Here is a 21,279-nt window from a genome sequence, read left to right as displayed (position 1 = left end):
ATTGAGCCTGGCCACAGCCAGAGTTGGGCAAACACGAAAGAGTCTATGGCTTGAGCCCTTGAACAAGCTGACCCACTAAACTCATGATTAACCCAAGATACAGTTAGATATTGTATTTGCATATTGTGGATTTTGGACTTTGGGTCCTGTCTGGGAGAAAAATAGTGAAAAGATATTCTAACAAAGAACCTGTTCATTTTCTCTTGTTGAAATAGTGCCCAATGAACCAAAGTACTGAAAATGTGTTCTCTTTTTTTAATTTTTGTAATTAGTTCATATTGCAATTAGAAATGTCACACCTGTGTATCTCAACATGCTTAGCAGTTACTTTAGCCAAATGGGGGAAATTATATGTCTTAACAACACACACAAACACCTGAAAATTATATATGCCTTAACAACACTCACACAAACACCTGCAATCAAATCATATTTTAAATGAATGAATGATTTCATTTTTTTGGTTGTTGTGGGTTTTCTGGGCTGTGTGGCCGTGGTCTGGTACATCTTGTTCCTAACATTTTGCCTGCATCTGTGGCTGGCATCTTCAGGGATGTATCACAAAAAGAAGTCTGTTATACACTGTGTCCATTGTGTTTTGTTTCAAGATTTGTGTCTAATAAAAGGCAGAGAAAAGAATACATGTACAGGTAGGTATCAATATTGAAGCTAAATTAATTTACATATAGCTGCTTCCTTCTGAATGTAATTGCAGAGTATGGCTCATAATTGGTATTCTAACAAACAAAACCCAAACAAAAGCTTTCACCTGGTTGAGAAAGAGTTATGTATTATTTATTTACAATTTATAAACATTTATTATAACATTTTATATGATGTAGGAGAATGCAAAAAACTACTGTGAAACAATTATGAGACAATGTGTTTTATTTAGGCCAATTAGTAATTAAAAATACTTTAATAAACTGAACTTCCATGTTAAAACTGGAATTGCTAAGTTTTTTTATTCTGTCTTGTTTATTACTGACTATATAATCAATTCAACTGCATATTTTGATGTCTTCATTTTTAGCCTATTTACTGTAACACTTATGACCCTATCATTGAGCTATTGTTTACTAGTACTGCCCAAAAAACCCTGTTCACAAAGACCCCTGTGAAATAGTTTGGATTCTAACTGGATCTATTGTCTACCAAATATGTACCTACTGGACATTCCGATGACAAGGTACTTTGTTTCTAGAGATCCACAATTACTGTTTATGAGCAGTCAGGACAAGTAAAATCCAACTTCCACTTTTTTAGATTCACCATGCTGGGGTGGGTGGGGGGAAGCAGAAAGTTATGCAGGGTCAGGGAAGCCACAAGAAGAGCAAGTATTTTGTGGATTATTAACATTGGCAAAGTACTGATCACCCCCAAACACATTTGATTAAATAAGAACCTTTAGTATATTTGCTAGATTTCAGTCCTGTAGCACATCAGAAACCAACGAGAGTTTAAGGGCATAAGCTTTTGCGAGTCAAAGCTCCCTTCAAGATTTTCAGGGTTCGCGGTATCAAGGATCAAATCTCCCTTTACAATTTTGGGCTATAAGCTTATAACCCCCAAAATCTTGTCGGTCTCTAAGATGCTGCTGGACTCAGTTCTAGCTCTTCTACTGCAGACTAACATGGCTATCCTGCTACATAATATATCCTACTATAGTACATTTGTTAAATGAAATATTTGATTTACATACCTAGGAAGAGGATGGTAGAGGTCATAGGGCATGATCTGTTTGTATCCATCACTGTTAGGAACAATAATGCCAACCCTCTGAGTAGAAGGTACACACAATAAAATAAACACTAAATGATTACATTATACAAAAATAGCATTAAATAGATTAAGTCACACTATGCATGCTGATAAAAATCTAAAACACTAAAATATAAGATGTTTATTTGGGCCTAGAGAGTGAACATTTGTCATTTCATTTGCACTAGGTTTTTTAAAATTAGCATAATTATCATATTATAACCTAATTTATGTAGAGTTGAATTAAGTTCCTAGATGTTCAACTAAAGCTGAAAAGAAATGAATTAGTGTATATGTAGGATGAGTGCTCATAAGACAGAAAAGTGTTTTTTGCTTTATTAACTATCACAAACAGAAAGTAGTTTATTTCCAATGCTCGTCTCCCTTCCCTAAATTTCAAATGTCCAGCTAGGAAATGTGATCTATGAAAAAAACTGGAAAAGATAGACTTTAAAAAACGTAAAATCACTCTCAGCTAACCAGTAGGATTTGATCTGGCAATATCTGAAGATGATGAAAGAAATGTTACTATCAGAGTTCTCAAGGATGCTTCTGTACATAATCCCAAACAGCAGTACTAATGGGAAACAGGAAATCCAACAGGCAATACTTTGCAGAAATGGTATTCCCTTTTATGTTTATAGCTACTGCTACTGATCTTGCATTATGATGCACCTTGGTGGATCCTGTCAATCCGTATGGCCTAGCATTAACCAGAACCCACTCGTTCTTATGGTTTGCAGGCAGTCAGCATTCTCATTAATGTATCAGTTACTGGCAAAAACGTTTGTGGGAGAGTGCCAAATGTTCATGGTTAGTGAAGTCCTAAACAAAGATGCACCCTTCTAAGCCCATTGATTCGGTGGTGTCCAAAGGATTTAACTCTGCTCAGAACTGCATTGAGCACTCCCATTGATATCCCAGATATTGAAAATAAAGAAGTAATTATGCTTCCATACCACTTTTAATCATTAGAAATAGACCTAATTTTAGTAAAGATTCTCTTCCTGGTTACCTGGAGGCATTAGCTCCTCATCATAGGCAGTCTATTTACAAGTCTGCTCTAAACAGCCTCCACAGATCAGCCAATCCCCAAATTAAACTCTAATGTTGCTTTACTTAATTCATTTTGACTCATTTCCAGGCTCTGATCTGTACAGGCTCTTTTCACACTACAGGCTACAGTCAGGCGCCTGTGAGGGTGCTTATGATAAGGAAATCAGCAGTCTTTTGCATTAATTATATCCTTTAGACTGAAGTTACCTAATTGAACATACCTTTTAACACATTAAATGACACCCTATTACCCACTCTGTCTCTGCTTGTCCTAGCAAACTAATTTTGTTTTTCTATTTCAAATGCTTTTACTTTTTTGACTTTCCACTCACACATCTGGAAAAAAAAGATTTTTTCTGGGCTTCACATGCACAGGTTAACTTCATCAATTCCCTTAGTATGACTAGAGGCAATTCACAGAGTATGACTAACGAAAACAAACAAAATGATACAAATGCAAACACAAATATTTTCCTCCTCAGATGCCAGTAGTACAACTTAGATAAGCATTTTACACTCTAACAGAGCTAAGTTGAGACAGGACAATTTGAAATGGAGAACCAGAGGAAGGGTATTTATAGCCTTTCCCCTCAACTCACTAATTTCCCCCTTTCATTTCACCTAAACTGTTTTTTCCCCTGGTGGGTTCTTAACCAGCGATAGAAATATGGCTCTGAACTCCAACTGTGGAGGGGCACTTAGGGGGGAAGTGGTTGGGGGTGGGGTGGACAATTACAGGAGAAAAGCAAGAGACTAAGATAAAACAACTGGTAGGGGATAGAGGCAAAACCTCAAAGTGCTAGAAAAAACAACAGCCTTCCAAAGCTCAATTGCTCATGCACTTACTAGGAAGTAAACTCCAGGGTTGATATCAACATGCACAGAGGTGAGGTAGCTGCCAGAACCCAAGATTCCCTTGCCCACACATCTACTCTAATGCCCACACATCTACTCTGATACCCACACCCATGACTTTTCCCTGCCTGCTTGTGAGTGCATTGTCACTCATGCTCCCAACTGAATATACTGCCTAGTATTGCCGGGGAAGGGCAAGAGGGTGGTGCACGCAGCAGCAGTTCCCCTCTTGTCAGTGGCGTATTTGCCTAGGGAACATGGGGTACTCCATGTCCCTGGGCGCCCCCCTAGTGGAGGGCGCAAAATTTTCAGGTTCATTTGCGGGTAGATGTGTGGCCCTTCATGCACGGCTATATTTTCCACAATAAAACTCCAACACAATTTTTGAGTGGATAAGAAACTGGCCATAGCCAAAGAACTTTATTAACAGAAAGCATAGGAAAAACAGATGGCGCAGCATGGGGGGTGATCCAAGCCTCTGGGCAGCACAAGTGCTGTCCCCCAGGGCAAACCGATTCCTCAGCCCAGCTGCTGGAGGAATAAACCAGGTGAAAGATTGGAGTGAGACAAAGTCCAGACCAGCTAAGTGCCCATGACTGGAGGCCCCCTCCAACTGACACTAGGGGCGCAAGCTTCTTAGCTCCCCGTGGGGCGTCCCTACCGTGAGCTTGCTCCACCCCCACCTCTTAAGGAGGTGTGCCAAACAGGGAAGCTTCCCAGCTCTCCTTTCCAGCGGATCATCCTCCATGCGCAACCCGCCACAGAGCAAGGATGAAAGGGAAAACCCTTCCCTTTGCTCCCGCCATCGCCTCCTAAGCTTTCAACCAATCACACGAAGCTGTTCTAAGGCTAAGAAGCCACCGATCCATACCCAGTGGTGACAAATGCACCCTATCCTGCCTGAACAGAACTTCCACCTTACCAGACATGTCCCAATGTGGAACCCACTGACCCCCAAAACTTTGAACAAAACAGAACACCGTCCGGCAAATTCTCGCTCTGGCTCCATTCACCCGACGTGGATCCACTGCTCCTTTCCGAACGCGTCTCTGGAACATGTGAGACCAAAAGACCATCGTTCCCGGCAACAGATGGTGAATGGAGTCCAAGTCTGAAAACCTAGCTTGCAGCAGCTGCACACTCTTCACTGCAGTTATGTCGTTCTCTCCCAGCTGTGGCTGCACTTTGTGTGTTTTTTGTATTTTTTAGTATTTTTTCCAGTTTTTGACCTCCAGGGGGAACAGTTTTTAGGCTAGCAGCACCAAAATTTCAGGGATTTTTCAAGAGACTCTCCTGATTATACCAACCAAGATAAGTGAGGTTTGGTTCAGGTGGTCCAAAGTTATGGACTCCCAAAAGGGGTGCCCCCATCCCTTATTGTTTCCAATGGGAGCTAATAGGAGAGGGGGGCTACACATTTGAGGGTCCATAACTTTGGACTCCCTGAACCAAATTTCACCAAACTTGGGTGGTATCATCAAGAGAGTCTCCTAAAGATACCCTGAATTTTTGGTGCTGCTAGCTTAACAATTGTACCCCTGATAGCAGGCACACTCCAAATTTCCCCAGATTCTCCTTTTAAATCAACCCCCTTTGGCATTGACTTAAAGGGAGAATGTGAGGTCCACAGTTTAAACATTTTCAATGTTGTTTTAACTGGGGACCCCAGATTCTCCCTTTAAGGTGCATTTAAAAGAAGAATCTGGACTCCCTAGTTTAAACACCATTGAAAGTGATGCTGTTTGGGGATGGATTCCTCTGGAGGTGTTTGGTGAGAGATGATGCTGACATTTGTTTGGTAAATGTTTTGCTTGGGGTGATTTGTGAGAGATTTACTTACTTAACACCCACTTGCACTGGCTTGAAACTGTTTCTCAGGCTAACAACCTACCTTATAGGGTTGGTGTGAGGACAAAATTAGGAAAGAGAGTTGGTGGGGAGAGAGCCATGTACGTTTTGCTGGGGGTGGGACATGTTTTGTGAGCTGGTGCAAAAATTCATTGTTTGGTCATGGTGGGGGAGGGTGGCAAACTCAGGTTTTGTCCTCGGGCTCCAGTTTGCCTAGATACGCTTCTGCCTCTTGTTCATGGCAGAGGCACTGCCAGCTGCACCCAGCACCATTAGGAAAGGAGGTGCAAGCAGTGTGTGCAGTGGGAGCAAGTGGGAGCTTGCATGTGGGTGTAGGCAGATGAGGGAAGGCAGGAAGGGGACAAGAAAAGTAGTGCCAGAGTCCCTCAAACCTGGAACCCATGTAAGTGCCACTGAATGCAATGGGACTATTCTAAATACAGCTTGGGCACCCAATCACCTAATGCATTCCCAGAGGACACTCACAAGGCAAAGAAATTCTTTATTTGGGACATTATTAGTGACTATTATTTCCAATGCAGAATTTATTGTACACAAGACATGTCAGGCTATTTGGAGAACTTCTATATATAAAATTCTTTTCTTTAACTCCTTTTCAGATTTATCCATGGGGGGGGGGTGTATTCTCTTCTCCCATCAACTGCAAACTTTCCTCCTTCCTGACACTGCTATACAGAAAAGAAATGTACTGCTTCCACCATTAAGGTCTGCAGCTTAATTACTGGAAAGCCATCTATAAAATCACATTAAGAAGTTGCACTTTCACACCTGTAAGGTAGCAAAATGCAAGAGAAGCATTATATCTCTTCTTTGCAGACTGTGCCAAAGGTCCACATATAGCAGGAATTTATTTAGTCTTCCAGCTTGGGATTTCTTGTGAAAGTTGTGCCAGAATACTTACTGCTCTTCTGATCATGAATACAGTAAAAGCATGGATACAGATTTATCATTCTGTTTGCCTCATAACAGCTATCTATCTAAATAGTTTTCAGGGACGTGATGACAGAATAAGAGGATGTGAGCTAGAAATTCCTTGTATAAGCTGCCAGTCTATAATTAACAGGGAAGGATTTCTAATTAGTTAGGAAAACATCCTGTCAAGATTGTCTTCCAACTTTATTCACATTCAACTTCTTATTCATAATTTTGACTAATACAGAGTATTTTCTTCTTCATACTTGATGAAAGACTTTGAACTCTCATAAGGGTAGTAGCTGGTGGTAAGGAGTACTCAGGAGCTTGTGGCCAAAGGAGAATCAGTGGGGGAAGAGTTTTTTCTTCTTTCCTCTGGCTTCTCTGAAATATTGGTTAGTTGGAAGTTGAGATGAGGGCTTTTCAGCCAGCAGTGGAATATAGAGGGGAGGCTCCCTGATCAGCTCCTCCTTTGCTGCTTGGATTGATCAGTGAGATCATGTAAGCATGCACAAAGCTTCAGTGAGAGGATAGCCCGAGGAGAGGGGATTGTACTCCTCTGTCGGAAACAGGAATGAGATCCATCTGCATTCCCATCAAGTTACAGCTGACATGGCAACTCCACGGGGTTTTCAAGGCAAATGATTAAGCAGAAGTGGTTTGCCATGTCTTCCTCCACAAAGTCTTCCTGGATGGTCTTCCATCCAAGTGTTTGAAGACACAGGATAGTCAATCAACTGTCAAGCTGCTAATCTTCCCAGTGGTGCACAAGTACAGTAGGCTGTTCTTGTGGTGACCAGACACTGGGTAGCAGGAGAAGTCAGCACAAGGCAGAACCTTAGAATGACAAGGGATCCCTGGTCTCTGAGTGATTAATTACCCTCTCAGTGGGTCATTCCTACAAAGGCCAAAAAAGGGGGGAAAACACACCTCTGAGGGTCAGGAAAACCAGGAAAGTGGCACATTGTCAGGCAGAGACTTGGACGGCCGCTGAATCCCAGCAGCCTAAGAGGGCAAGACAGAAAACAGCCAATATGTCAGTGGAGCTGTTCTGTCACACAGATCTGAGCTCATCTTATTAGGATATAAAGGTACAGAGAATGATATGGAAACAAATCATTCTCCTGATCCTTCATAGCACTAAAAATAGAGTTCAGTAGCACCTAATAGACCTTCAAAAGGAAATCCTGCTAAAGGCACTGGAGATATGTGACAGGATCTCCTGACATGCAATTTACATTCAAAAAGCAGTTTGCAGTTATGGAGTATCGAATCTGAATTGAGGCTGCTTAACAGGGTCAGGTTAACTCTTTATTTCCATGCTGTTTCCTTGAGAGAAATCAACCCTCTTTCCTGAACAGGCTTTTAAAACCAAGGCCAAAAGAAACATACAACACTGCGAATTCTGTGAATGAAACTCCCAACACTCTTAGCGTAGTATATTTCTAGAATAGTGTTCCATATTGGTTTCAGTATCTCACTAGGATACTGTTCCATATTGGTTTCAGTATCTCACTAGGATATTCACTCTCTCTCTCTCTCTCTCTCTCTCTCTCTCTCTCTCTCTCTCTCTCTCTGTGTGTGTGTGTGTGTGTGTGTGTGTGTGTGTGTGTGTGTGTGTGTTTTAGGTATCTCTCAGGGATGGGATAAAAAGAGAAAGTAAAAATGAAGTACATTGTCCTTGGCTCCATGAAGGAAGGACAGAATGAAAATGTTCTAGATGTGCTGGGAAGTCTGATTGCAGATTCACATATCACATATAATTTGGCTCTCAGCTTCCAATATTTTCCTTGGATTTTGTAATACACTTTTCCCCTTTAATCCTCTGATCTCTCATTGAAGATCCACTCTATAACTCTCAACAAAATCACATGGCACAATGTAGTTCATACTGTTGTGAATGATACAGTACATAAGTTTCAAGGGCAAGGAGAATCAACTACAAATTCTTTCCTTACAAACAAACATGAACGCTAGTCGTGGCCACCTTTTTTCTGTATTTTTTAGGTTCGCATTTAATAGACCCAGATTTTTTTTTAAAACCTGAAAGCCAATATTACATATTGACTTGGGTATTTTCAAAAAAAATGTCAGGTGATTAAACCAAAACACCCAAAATACACTGGCTTCCAAACTCCACGTAGAGCTCAGAGACAAAGAGGTTTTTTTAAAATAGCAGTCCAGATGGGTCTGAAAAATGCCAAAAAACCCTGGCATTTTTAGGGATTTGATGTTTTTGTTACTTTTAATTGCTGCCCTTTTTGGGGCGAAAAACCGCTAAAATACTGACAAGATATTTTTGGAGTTTTTCTTTTTGTTTGGGTTTACTGAACGCCCACCCCTAATGAGCACATCAAAAAGGCAACCAGTCTAGAAATCCTCTTCCTATTGTGCTAGGGTTTGTTTTTTTTAAAAAATGTATATAGTGTTCCCTCAAATAAGGAGAGATCAATGATGAGGATCATGTATCACAGCTCTCTCAAAATTGTTAATGTCATGCAAATCACCCTGTCAGCTATTATTAGCAGGAGGAAGAAACTATAACTAGCCATTCATATGTAAAGAAAACAGGAAGATGGTTGTTCCCAACTCCGGGCAATTCACAGGAGAAGGCAGGGCCACTAGTTAAGTTGGTGCTATCCTCAGTACGTACAGCTCTTTGTTCTTTCCCCTGAACTTGACTGTGTTCACAGCACTTAACCTGTCCTCTGCTATACTGCTTGTAGAATGAGCTCTTGGGTACATATGACCTGAGAAAGACAAGATCTGGTCATTCCAATAACCTTTTCACCTGGCCCTTTACTACCCCATACCCCACCATGCCATGCTTTCCTTCAAATCCATGTATGCCTAGCTCCAATTGGCCTCAATTTGGGCCTTTTCTTGTTTTGACAATTGATATATCTGGAACAATTTCTAGTAGAGGGAATGAGGGATATGGAGCAAACCACGAAGAACAATTAACCTCTTATCAATATTTATTTTTTGCAAGATTTCACAGATGGCCTGTCCTAAAATGAAAATATAGCAACCAATAAGCCACCATGTGTAGGATTTGCCCTCTGTTTATTTCTGATAACTTTCCCTACCTCTTACCCCACTGTCCAATGTCTATTACAATGATATGTATATTAGTAAGTCATGCTCATTGGATACTGGATGAATTCAGCTGCTTATGTCTTCCTTGATGACATCTAATTACAGGGAAAAAACCTAGAGATAATATATGACTGTATGGTTTTTTTTTTAAATATAGTGGTTTAAATAATATGAAAGCCTTTCTATGCCCTTTGGAGAAAATGAAATAGGATGACTTGGAGGAGATTATGTTTCACCATCTGTTTTTTTGTACCAACCTAGTATTGTATAACTGTTATTGGCCATTTAAAGCATTGTGTTTTAATTGTTTTAATTTTGTATGGTTCTATTTTAAATGTCTTAATGATTTGTTATTGACTTGTTTGACCCATGTCGGAATAAGGTGGGATATAAATTTGAAATATAAATAAATAAAATAAACTGTAATAAATACATACTTACATATATAAAACCTGTACCCCAGAATCCCACATTAATCCATATACAATATCTTAAAAAGAACCAGATGAATTTGCAGTGTTTGAACATAAGAAGCAGTAACATAATTAAGAACTTTTATTTTGTCCAAACCAAGCTGCGTCTCAAAATAATGAACTGATTTACCTTGCAGGACAAGGGTCCTGGTTGCACTCTTGAAGCTTGGGCTTTGGTTTGACATTTTCAGGGTAGTAGTGGCAATACTGATCAGCCACCACTCGATTGCTTCTCAGATCATAGCATTCAGAAGAGGTCAGCTGATAACCTAAAAAAATCCAGACAGTAAAAAAAGCAAAAAGCAAAGACAGCTGGGTGAACCCATAGAGATATATACACACTGACTTATATACAAACGAAGGGTCACAGGCACATTGCTTTTGGATTTTTGAACAGGCAGAGCTGCATATCCTTAGAATGTTACTTGAAGGTATACTAAATCCTGATCTACACAGGTAACAAGGTGTACTGTACTCCTTCGAAAGTGATGTATGCTGAACTGTTGAAGTTCCTTCCACAACTCCATTTTACTGATTCATTGTTCTGAATGGTGTATGTCTTAGAACTGGAACTCAGATTGTATGATTTTATTGTTTGGCATCTATTGCTGTATTAGTGATGGGGCTAACAGTTACTCCAGTGTAAGCCCACTGATTTCAGAGAGCTAAGACTGGAGTAACTTTGCTTAGGACTGTACTGTAAATTATATTAAAATGCATATAACTGAAATCTGATGGCACTATTTGAATGAAAAGCAGCTTTGTAAGACAGTTAAACAGGAGAAGTAAAAAAAGTGCTTTCTCCATATTTTCCACACCCTCCCAAATAGTTTTCCTCCCCACCAAAGGTTCTAAAACTGATTTTTAAAGTAAGTACAAAATTCTGAATAGTTTACAAAATTGTGGCTTCCCTATGGTTGACATGTGCACAAAAGTTGTTATTCATATCTAAATATTAACAACAGTAACAACAAAATCTGGACCACTTCTAATCTTATTTTTGAAATAAATGGATGTCTTCTCAGCAATTACATCTACATCTGCAATCTAAGCAAAAATAATGTCAAAAAGCTCTAAATATTCACATATATCTTACAGTGACTTTTCTAAATCTCAGGAGCATGACTTCTTGCTTTCAAGAATCTTCTCTCCAAAACAAATGTTTGTCTTTGAGCTGTAACATCATCATGTCCTACATCTTTGGGCCAGAACAACGTCTCATGACCATGCCTATGTCTTCCAAAGGAAAACGTAAAAATTGCTCTTACAAAAGAAAAGAGTCATGTTTCAGTTTGCTGGATGCTATTTCTGTTTCAAAGATTTAATAGGCAGTCCAATCCAGATGTAGGAAGGAGCTAGGCAGCAATATTGCATATTGTGGCATAAGTTGGAGGGCTGCGCAGGCGGTGTTCCTGGGCCAAAAGCCCAGTGGAAGCTGACTAAAGTCAACTCCACTCCTGGGAACATCCCTAGTCTGCCCTGGGCCATGCCAGCATCCTCAGTTATGCTGGTGTGGCTCTGGGGGAGGCAGCCTCTTCTGGGTTGGGTACAGCCAGCCACCGTGTTTGTCCTCTCTGTTGGTACAGATGCTGGTGGGGTGGGCCAATATGTCAGTGTGGACTCTCGCCACTTCCAAGACACACTTCCCCCCACCCCCAGGATTGGGTTGCTGAGTCACAAATTAATATAAATTTACAATTCACAGTTAAAAAACCCAACTATTTGATGCTATCTGTGGCAGATTTTTTTAAAAAACAAAGAGGCTATGTACAGAACATTTTTATTTGTTTCACTGCTTTTAATGGTTAGAGAAAAGAAATTCGAATCCATTGCCTCTGTATTTTTATTTAGGCACTCACTAATACCAATTACAGTATTTTATAACTTTATATTTTACAATTTTACAGTAGTTCAGTGCACTAGATTTCAATATATATACTGATCAGGAGTTCTTAAGATGGTTAGTACAGAAATCTAAAATTGCAAATAAATATAAAGAAAGGACTGGGCCCACTAGCTACATTTTTTTCTATAGGTGATTACTCTTTTCTCTTTGGAGCACTGCTATGTATTCTGCAATAAACACTTCCCTCTGCACCCCCCTCCCACCGCCCATTTTCCCACTAATTTCCCATATGGGAGTATCAGCTGTTTTGACCTAATTTCATTTGCAAGTTGCCTGTTCTTCTCTCCAGACAGTGCTACTATCATTAACCATAAGGATTATATAACTCCCTCTGAAGCTTTAAGTACAAGTCATCATGGCAATCATCTTAATGAAATTATTTAAGTTTCTTTTGACATTATGGGATAAAGAAAAGGTAAAAATGCAGGTTTGCTAATACACTAAGATCTAGTACCCAATGTCATGCATCTTTGTTAAACTGGAATGGTCTGATAAAATTTTGAGTTCTGGTGGAGAAATTCTATCAAAGTTATCCAAGCACCATCATTCTTATATCAAACATTCTGACAACACAAGCTCTTTCGAAATATAAACAGAGAAATGTAATATTAACAAGCCACAAAAGACAGAAATTTTCAAACTAAAAATCCTTATATTTGATTTAGCACACAGAATAAGCTTGAGCTGCCTGATTTTAAAACAGAGGAAAAAACTGAAAGAACTGGACCATATCAAAGTACAAGGACCAGTCATTAATCAATGAATGGCCACACTGGGACTATCTCTGTATGTGAGAAAGCAATGAACCACCTTTGGAGTTGTTCTTTACATAAATCCATTTCCCCTCTCAACAGAGAAGATTGTGAAGGAAATAGAAGACATTTGTCTCTGGTTATCATTTCTAAAGGGAGTTGTTCCAATATCTCCATAGTGCTGCAAATTTTCCTTAATAAGGTATCTCAAAATCAGGTAACTCAGCAAGAACAAAACTTGTTTTTCTTGGAAAAGGACACATTTATATGTATTAGTGCCACCTAGACAGACAACACAAAACTGTACAATGATGATTAATACATTACCTCCACCACATGAAGCAGAACAAGGAAAGAAATCAGTTTCTCTCCATCGGTGAATAATAGGTTGATAGAAAATAAACTGAACAGTACTGTCTGCAACACTGGCATGAAGAACCTGAAAAGGAGAAAGGCTACAGGTAAAACTGCTAGGGTGAACAGTGCAGGAATCAATTAGACACATCTTGCTAAATAGCCCAGAAAATGACAAATATGCCATTAAGAATAATCAAAATCAGCTTACTTAATGCCCTTGTGTAATCTTGGAGCTGCCAAAATTTATACGTGCCTAGTAAACAAAGGTTGCTAAACCAAGCCTAAATGCCTCTTAAACTAAATAATTCAGGCAATATGGTGAGAAATTGCTCCAAAATTACAAAGAGTTCCTTGCACTTATTAGCCAGTCATGGTGGCACGGGCATACTTCCGTAAATTTCACCCATCACATTTTAGATGTTGTTAAAGCATTCTTAATGGAGCATTTTTCCACAGTGGAAGAGCAGACATTCCTTTCTATTCAGGAGGGATTCCCAATTTTTTTCTGCAAGTACACTCAGAATCTTTCCTGCTGAAAATGAGGATGCATACTAGTTTCAGAGTGTCCAGATGTCCTTTCTCTGGGTTGTCCTCTGTTGCTGTTTTGCCAGCACTTAGGACTAAAGATTGCTTGTTTAAACATGATTTTTCTTTTAGATTGTTTCCCTGTTGCCCTTTCAATGACTATTGCAGATGCTGGATTGTGGAATACTCATTTCACTCCTTTCACTCCTTGATCATACAATTCTTGCAATCACTCCTTTCACTTCTTGATCATACAATTCTTGCAATTTAAAGGAATGTTTTGCTTAGAAAATTCCCAAGACCAGCATTTCTGTACATAATCTGGCTCTTAAAAAAAATGGATTCACTCAAGCTTATCCCAGTGCCCTGCCATTCCTGTAGATTTTATTTATTTAGGTTGTTTATAGTCTGGCTTTCTCACTGAGACTCAAAACAGATTATATAATGTGAGTACAATCAATAGTAGGATAAGACACCTAATAAATAATGTAATATGACTAGGATTGCAAACAAGGCATAAACTATTAAACATAATGTTAAATAATCCAGGCAATGGTATTACATAAGAAGAAAGATAATGCAAAGAGAAGCAAGTAACAGATAACAAGAGATGGCATATTAGTTGAATAGTCCACAGTCCCGTACCCTGTACTGAAACATCTTCCTGGATAATTTTGAAATTTAAAAGCCTTATTTTCTTGCAGGAGGGGCAATCCTCACATTCAGAGACAGGCTGAAATAATTTGATTCCTGATGCAGAAAATCTCAATTGTACTACCATGGTGGTTTAAATGTCTGCCCAGCCCTCTTCCAAGAAGTTCAGGGGGTATATAAATATGTCCCCACCTTAAATTTCTCAAATAATTAAAGTAATTTTTTTCTGGAGGGGGATTTTAATCAAAAGCCCATTCCCTGTTGGACTACATGTTCAATCCACTACCACTTCCCAGGAAAAGTCCCCAGGCCCCTGTAGGGCTGAGACTCAGTCAACAATTCCAATGTCACTAATTTCGAGGCTAGGACTCAGCATAATTGGTAACCAGAAGAATGGCGTCTGATCTTCAGTTCTGCCGTGTGGTGATTTCTCAGGTGGGCCATCTTCTGATCAGCTACTGGTTGACTTCTGATCCTTCCTCCCACAAATTTGGGTGCCAGAAAGGCTAATGAACTTCTTTATGAAGGCTACTGCAGGGCTATTGCTGCAAAAGCTAAGGAAATCTTGCAGTCATTTCTTTTTGTTCTTTGCCTTCTCTCTCGGTTGTATACAGTTTATGTCTTTACAAAGTAAAGACCCACATGAGAAATAAAGAGCAGAAAGGACGGGGAGGTTTGAGAAAAAAAATAACAAAAACAAAACTGCACCAAAATACAATAAATTTGGATCATGATTATTTCCCCCTGAAGATGAACTGGAATGTAATAACAAATCACAAAATACTTCAGCTGCAAATAAAGGAGGAGGGGAAAGAAGGAACTGAGGCAGAAAACGGTTAGGGCATGTTGAAGGATATAAGACTTCTCACCACAGAGGCTATGCTGGTCTTTTCTAATCAAAGTAAACAGTGATATAAGAGCTGAACAGGGAAAAAAACATGCAGCTGTAGCAATACAGGTTCCCTGGACAATGAAAGAAACCTCTTCCATGGATTAATATAATTTTCTTCAGGATGCTATAACCAGGGTGTCTAATTCCTTGTAGTGGGATGGTACATTAATCACACATGGCTTTGAGGCACTCACAAAAAGCCCAGAAGACTCTGGGGACAAGTGTGGTATCATGCTAGAAGCTATTAGAAGTCTCTATTTGAACACATAGTAAGAAAACCTTCTGGCAGGATTCACCATTTCTAACTAAAAAAAAAGAAAATAAATAAACTAACAATGATTCCTGAACCTTAAATATGATTCCTGTGTGGGGTCCTGGGCAGAGCATGATAAATGTGGAGAGAGATTATACAGGGTCAGGTAGAATGGGCTGGGAAGGTTACACATCAAAAGTCAGGAAGACATAACAACCCAGTTCCCTAAGGATTCTTTGTTGTGTTGTCTGCTTGATTATCTGTCTTCTCTGACACAGAGAAAAGGCAGATGCAGATCTTTCTCCCCAAGTAGGTGGGAAGTTATTCACACAGCTATATCACCCCCACCCCACCTCAAGTGGGAATACACTACAATTAACCACAGATGGGGAAAATAACATTACTAGGTGAATGAGGAAAAAGAATCAAACAAGTGTTTATTGTTTAAGATGAATTTTGAGAGCTTTGGGAAAAGGGCATACTCTGATCAGATGCTGAAGCAAGTTTGTAGGAATTTTATTTGATGAGATGTTAAAGCTGGGTTCTGCTCTCCGCAGGCATTATTGACTGATATCAAAATGCTTTTTGACCTAGAATTGCCACTAGTTGGACTTAAAGTGAACCTTATGTTCAATTATATGCATTTCTAGGTCCACACCTTTGCTGAAAATTAGACTCTCTACACATTTGCTTTCTCTAAAAGCTATGGGATGTGACCCACAATCAAATAATCAAAGCCACTTTCTATATTATAATTTTTGTTTCACTCTTACTGTAATGAAAATTACAAAATGTCACGAACATTTATTCTCAAACTATTGGTCAGACGCATGAATGCCAAGAATTGTTACTGGGCATACCGGTGTCTAACTTATGAGTAGACTCTGGTATAAATCCCGAGAACCTTCATCATGAGTGTGATGTGTGAAAGCATTCCTATAAATGATAACCACAATCATGGAAGTTGCTCTGGAACTCATATCATATCCTACCATGAATAATGATCACTGCTATTTTTGAATTGTTCAGCACATATTTGTGGCTGGTTGCACCAAATAAAGCATTGCGTTCAGCAACACACTTCACATTCCTTGCAAGTTTTAAGGGAAATACTATAACTTTGTTGGGATAAACGTGGTGCTGTAAATTTATTATATTATGGGAACAGACACTTGAAATATCTTATTAATGTCTGCCAAATCACTCATGATTTTATGTGTTTAACTTCTTAGTCAGAACACATCCTTTTCAAGTACTAAGCTTCTTTTCTAAAGCTGTTCCATGGGAGTATACAGAACTTTCTGAGGCATTTTCACAGTACTTCACTTGCAAACCTTCTATAAGATGTTAAAATACTTTCTCTGTAGATCTTTATTTTAAAAGAAATGACTGAATTCAGTGGGATTTTCTTCCTAGAACCTGTAATAGTGCAGGAAAATTTTAAATCATCTGAACAGAACTGCTTAGCCTTTTATTACTTTCTTTAGTATCCAAACTTTAATATTGATGGGTCCTTTCATCTTAGAGAAAGCAAAGAAGGAAAGAAGGATCTGAAGTAGTCTATATATTTGAGCTGTACTAAAAAATTTTTTCAGATGCCATGAGAATTTGTGCATGTAGAAACTGGCTAGTCCTAAGACTTCTTGTAAGTTAATGCATATTAGATTGAACAAAACATCATACTGATCTGTAAATCACAGGTTCTTGCTGAAAGGTAGAAAAAATCGTAAGAAATCTGGAGCATTTCTAGGAAATGTTCATTTCCAATTCCTCTGTTAGCTAACATCACTTGGAACAAAATATGACTGCTGATCTAGCCATGGCTTAAGATGGTCATTCTCGGACTTGCATTGGGATCCAAAGTTTCAGTTAGCAGTTCTGAGACAGCCACATGCCCTCCCAAATCAAGGGGAGAGCCAGAGGATGCTGCCTAGACCACTCAGCACCACCCTCCCCATTCCCCCTGCCTGCCCTCTCTCAAGACCCAAAGACGAAGCCAGGCCAGCAGGGCAACAGCAGCTTGCCACCAGCTGCCCCACCGACACCACCCTCCTCATTTCCCCACCCACCCTCTCCTAACCCCCAAAGACCAAGCCACATTTGTGGGACACTGGTAGCTTGCTACCAACTGTTTCCCTGGCCTTGGGAAGCACCATCCCCTTTCCCCCACCAGCCCTCTCCTAACCCCCAAAGACTAAGCTGGGCCTAGCGGGGCATGGGTGGCCACCAGTCCTGGCACAAGCCCCTTTTGTCTGAACTCTCCCACCCCTCAAAAAATTCCCTGGCCCACATGCCACTCACCAGATGGCACACCGCTCGCTCAACTCACTTGCACACTGTTTGTCTAGCCCACTTGCACACCGCTTGGCCAGTCCACTCACTCACCACTTGTCTGGCCCACACATCACTCACCTGGCCTGTTTGCATGCCACTCACCTGGCCCGCTTGCCAGTTGTCTGCTCGCTGCCCACCAGAGAGGTAGGCAAGAGAGGGTCAGTTTTGTGGGAAGGCAAACAATTGGAGGTGCACTTTCAGTACTTGCCCTGGCATCAATATTTGAAGGTAAGGCACTGGGCGCGTGCCAAGCAAGATCACCCCAGCTAAAGCAGCCCTCACCCCCCTTTTCTAGAGCCCACTTTATTCCTTACCATAGTGGGCTTTATTGCTAGTTTTATATAATTGCTTTCAAATCTGAGAACTAAGTTGGAGAGATAAGGTTACAGTATGTTTGTATTTTATATAAAATCAAATAATAATTAGAATAGTTTGTTAAAAATTGCTGGTGTAGAAATTAATGGAAACAATAATATAACATTAAGGATAAATATAGCAATGGGTTCTGGAGAGAAATCTAGTTATATTTCATGTGTATCCTTTGTTGTTTATGTAGTTTAGAACGTAGAGTGACTGGTTCACTATTTTGTTTTGTATCATATTATTTTAGTGATGCTGTAGCTGAGAAAAATAATAATTAAATAATAATCAAAAAGAACACATTGAAATGTTTTTAAATTAAAACTTTCAATCATTTAATAGCACAGGCTGGATTAAAAACATTGATTGCATCAATCTGCTTCAATCTGTGGGAGCTGACAACAGCCTGACCTAAGAGGCAGGCATTATGGTTAAATCTTTCACTGGGCTGTTTAATCAGCCTGAAACATCCATCCAAATTCTCTTGCTCATAAAAAATGTCATCCGCTGATTGGTCAAATTAAGAACAATGACCTTCCATCAAACAATTTGTATTTAACTAGTGTTACCTTCCTTGTATTTTCCCTGCTTTTCATTACTGTCTGGCAATGATACAGGAAAAAGGTACAGAGAAAAGATTTAAGCCCACAGCAGTTGCTAAATGGGTGACTTGAGGGACATCCTCTGAGAATTCAACACGGCTGCCCAGCTGTGTTAAAAGGGACAGAACTAGAGAGTTAGCATGTACAGAGAGAGGAGTGGAAGTTAGCTTAAATCTTTCACTAACTCAGAGATCCTGGCCCCAACAGCATATACCACCACTGAAAAGTGTCAAATAAATTAAAATATTCCTACTGGAGTCCATGAATAGCCACAGTTGATTGTCTGTGGAAGTCTCCCAGAGCAACTAATTTGTCAGCCAATCATAATGCAACATAATTGAATGTGATTAACAAAATGCAGTAAAATAAGATAAACCACTCCTATTTCTTTTAACCTTATCCATCAACTCATGGCCAAGACTGTTCTACAAGTTCCTTTGAAATTAACAATATTTGTGGCCCAATCCAATCTATGAAAGTCTTCTGAGGTGAGCAGTTTATCCCCAAGTAAGTATGAACATAATTAAATGTTTTCATAATTAAATGAAAAAATTAAAAGTATGAACATAATTAAATATAGCGCAGATTCTAATGCTTAAAATGGGATCTGTATAACAGCTTCATCCTGAGAGGCAGCTAGCAATAGTACAGGGTTTACAGTTCCAGCATTCCTGCAAGGACTAGCAATCAGCCCTCATTTTAGGCTAAGTCCTGTCATCCAGTCTAGTCTTTGTTTCTTCCAAGACACAGATATACTACTGAATTAGAAATTGTGTCCTCCTGTGGTGTCCTGTCATGGCATCCTATTATCGTCTCTGTTCCCAAGGATACACAGCAGTTGCTGCAAATCTGCACCAGTTAGATAGATTAACGTGATATGAAGGGTGTCTTGCAAAGCAGGGCAGTGCCTGTGGCTCTTCCCAGATAGTAAGAAAAACAGCCAAAAAAATTCAGCAGCAGTGGAGCAAGTAATTGCTTGCATTATTAGAATTAAAGCCAATTAGCTAGAGTCAGGCTGTCATTTCATCTGGATTACAGCCACAAAAATTTCAGTATTTCAAACTACGTGTATCACTGCATGAAGCCGGGTAGGCAGAGAGACAGTTGCTCAATAAAAACCATGGGTGGTATGCCAAACAGTGCACGGTTGCTTTTACACATGCAAGGAATTGTTTCCATTCTCTGACAGCAACTCTGCTAGCTCTGCAAAAGGCCCTCCGGAAGGTTGAGGAACCTTTACAGAACAGGTATGCAAGGCAGTATGAGGGGCTACAGCAAGGGTGGGAAATCAAATTTCCTGCATTGCAGGCAAGAGGAAGAGCTTTCTCACTCGAGATGGGATTGCGTCAAAGTTATTATATGTACAGCAAAGGAGGTGAAAAGCCCTTTAGGCAAAAACAAATTTTAAATTTTAAAAATCGAGTTCCCATAATACTAGGGATGCATGAACTACTACAAGTCCCACTTTCCTGTACCCACTGCACTAAAACCTTTAATTGGAAACCAAGGATGTGATATTCATACATTAACTCATCAAAACTTTAATGGAGAAACTTGTCATTAATATACTTGTTGCAATTAATTCAAACAAGTGGGGACCATCAAGAAGGTGAGGGTGATTCCCTCCTCCCTATTTGCTCCCTTCCCCCTCCCTCCTTCTCAAACAATCTTCCCTCTCTTTCTCACCCCCTCTCTTTCTCTCTGTCCTACCTCACTTCTCCACCCTTCTCCCTCTGTCAATTTCCATTTTTTTCTCCTTATCCCTTCTCTTTTGACCCCTCCTTCTCCATCAAGCTCCCTCCCTCTCTCTGCCAACCAACTCTTCTATTTCTCCCTTCTCCTTCTCTGACAATCATCACTTCCACCACCTTTGCTTATTCCCTTCTCCCACCACCCATTCTCTATCTCTTTTTTCCCTTCCCTTACTCCTCTTCCCTCATTCCTTCCTCGGTTTTTCTCTGACTCCCTCTGACTTTCTCTGACTCCCTCTTCACATACCTACGATTACTTTTTTCTCTTTCTCCCTCATTTTTCTTACTTTCTCTCCCCTATCCCATTACTCTCTTTTGCTCTCCCCTACTCCATCAGTTCCTTAGATCTTGCCTCCTGTTGGATTGTCCCTGACTCATGGGGCCAGTCTGCAGTCATGGCCGGGGGGGGGGGGGGGGGGGGGGGAGGAAAAAGAAAGTGTTATTTGGCTTTAAATGCTCCGTGTGCTTTCACATTTGAGAGGTAAGTGGAAAAAGGAAGGGAGAGTGAGAGGGGAATGAGAGTGCGATGTGATTGGTTGGTTCTGGAGTGTGCCTGAGAAAAGTGCTGTGCTGAAAACAGAATGGGTCAGACAGGGAGGACAATGTGTGACAGAATAAGTCAGAGAGAGAATGGTGTGTGACAGAGTGGGTCAGAGAAAGTGTCAAAGCTCTGTCTGAGAGAATAGAAATTTGAGAGAGTCAGGGTGACTGAGAGTTTAGAAAAAGTATTGAACTTAGACAGATATAAGAAGACAGTGCTGAACTAAACAGAGAAACACAGAATTTGTATAACAGTCATCAATAAAATTTTAATTTTTTTGAAGAAACCTGGAATCCCACCTCCCAATTTTTTTAGGACCACATAGTC

At 40.0% G+C, this 21,279-nt stretch overlaps 1 protein-coding gene across 1 annotated transcript in view; it reads right to left on the bottom strand.

Annotated features, from left to right (window-relative positions):
- ADAMTSL1 (ADAMTS like 1) overlaps positions 1-21,279 on the bottom strand; it is a 569,359-nt gene that overhangs the window by 131,798 nt on the left and 416,282 nt on the right. The window contains exons 10-12 of the mRNA XM_048504173.1: positions 13,011-13,122; positions 10,156-10,294; positions 1,703-1,753 (exon numbers count right to left, since the gene is read on the bottom strand). Coding sequence (XP_048360130.1) covers positions 1,703-1,753; positions 10,156-10,294; positions 13,011-13,122 — 302 coding nt within the window. The remainder of the gene's footprint in view (positions 1-1,702; positions 1,754-10,155; positions 10,295-13,010; positions 13,123-21,279) is intronic.

The sequence above is a fragment of the Sphaerodactylus townsendi genome, linkage group LG07 (genome assembly GCF_021028975.2).
Source record: "Sphaerodactylus townsendi isolate TG3544 linkage group LG07, MPM_Stown_v2.3, whole genome shotgun sequence".
NCBI lineage: Eukaryota > Metazoa > Chordata > Lepidosauria > Squamata > Sphaerodactylidae > Sphaerodactylus > Sphaerodactylus townsendi.
Note: the sequence above shows the minus strand (reverse complement) of the source record. Positions and strands in the feature narration are given on the sequence as shown.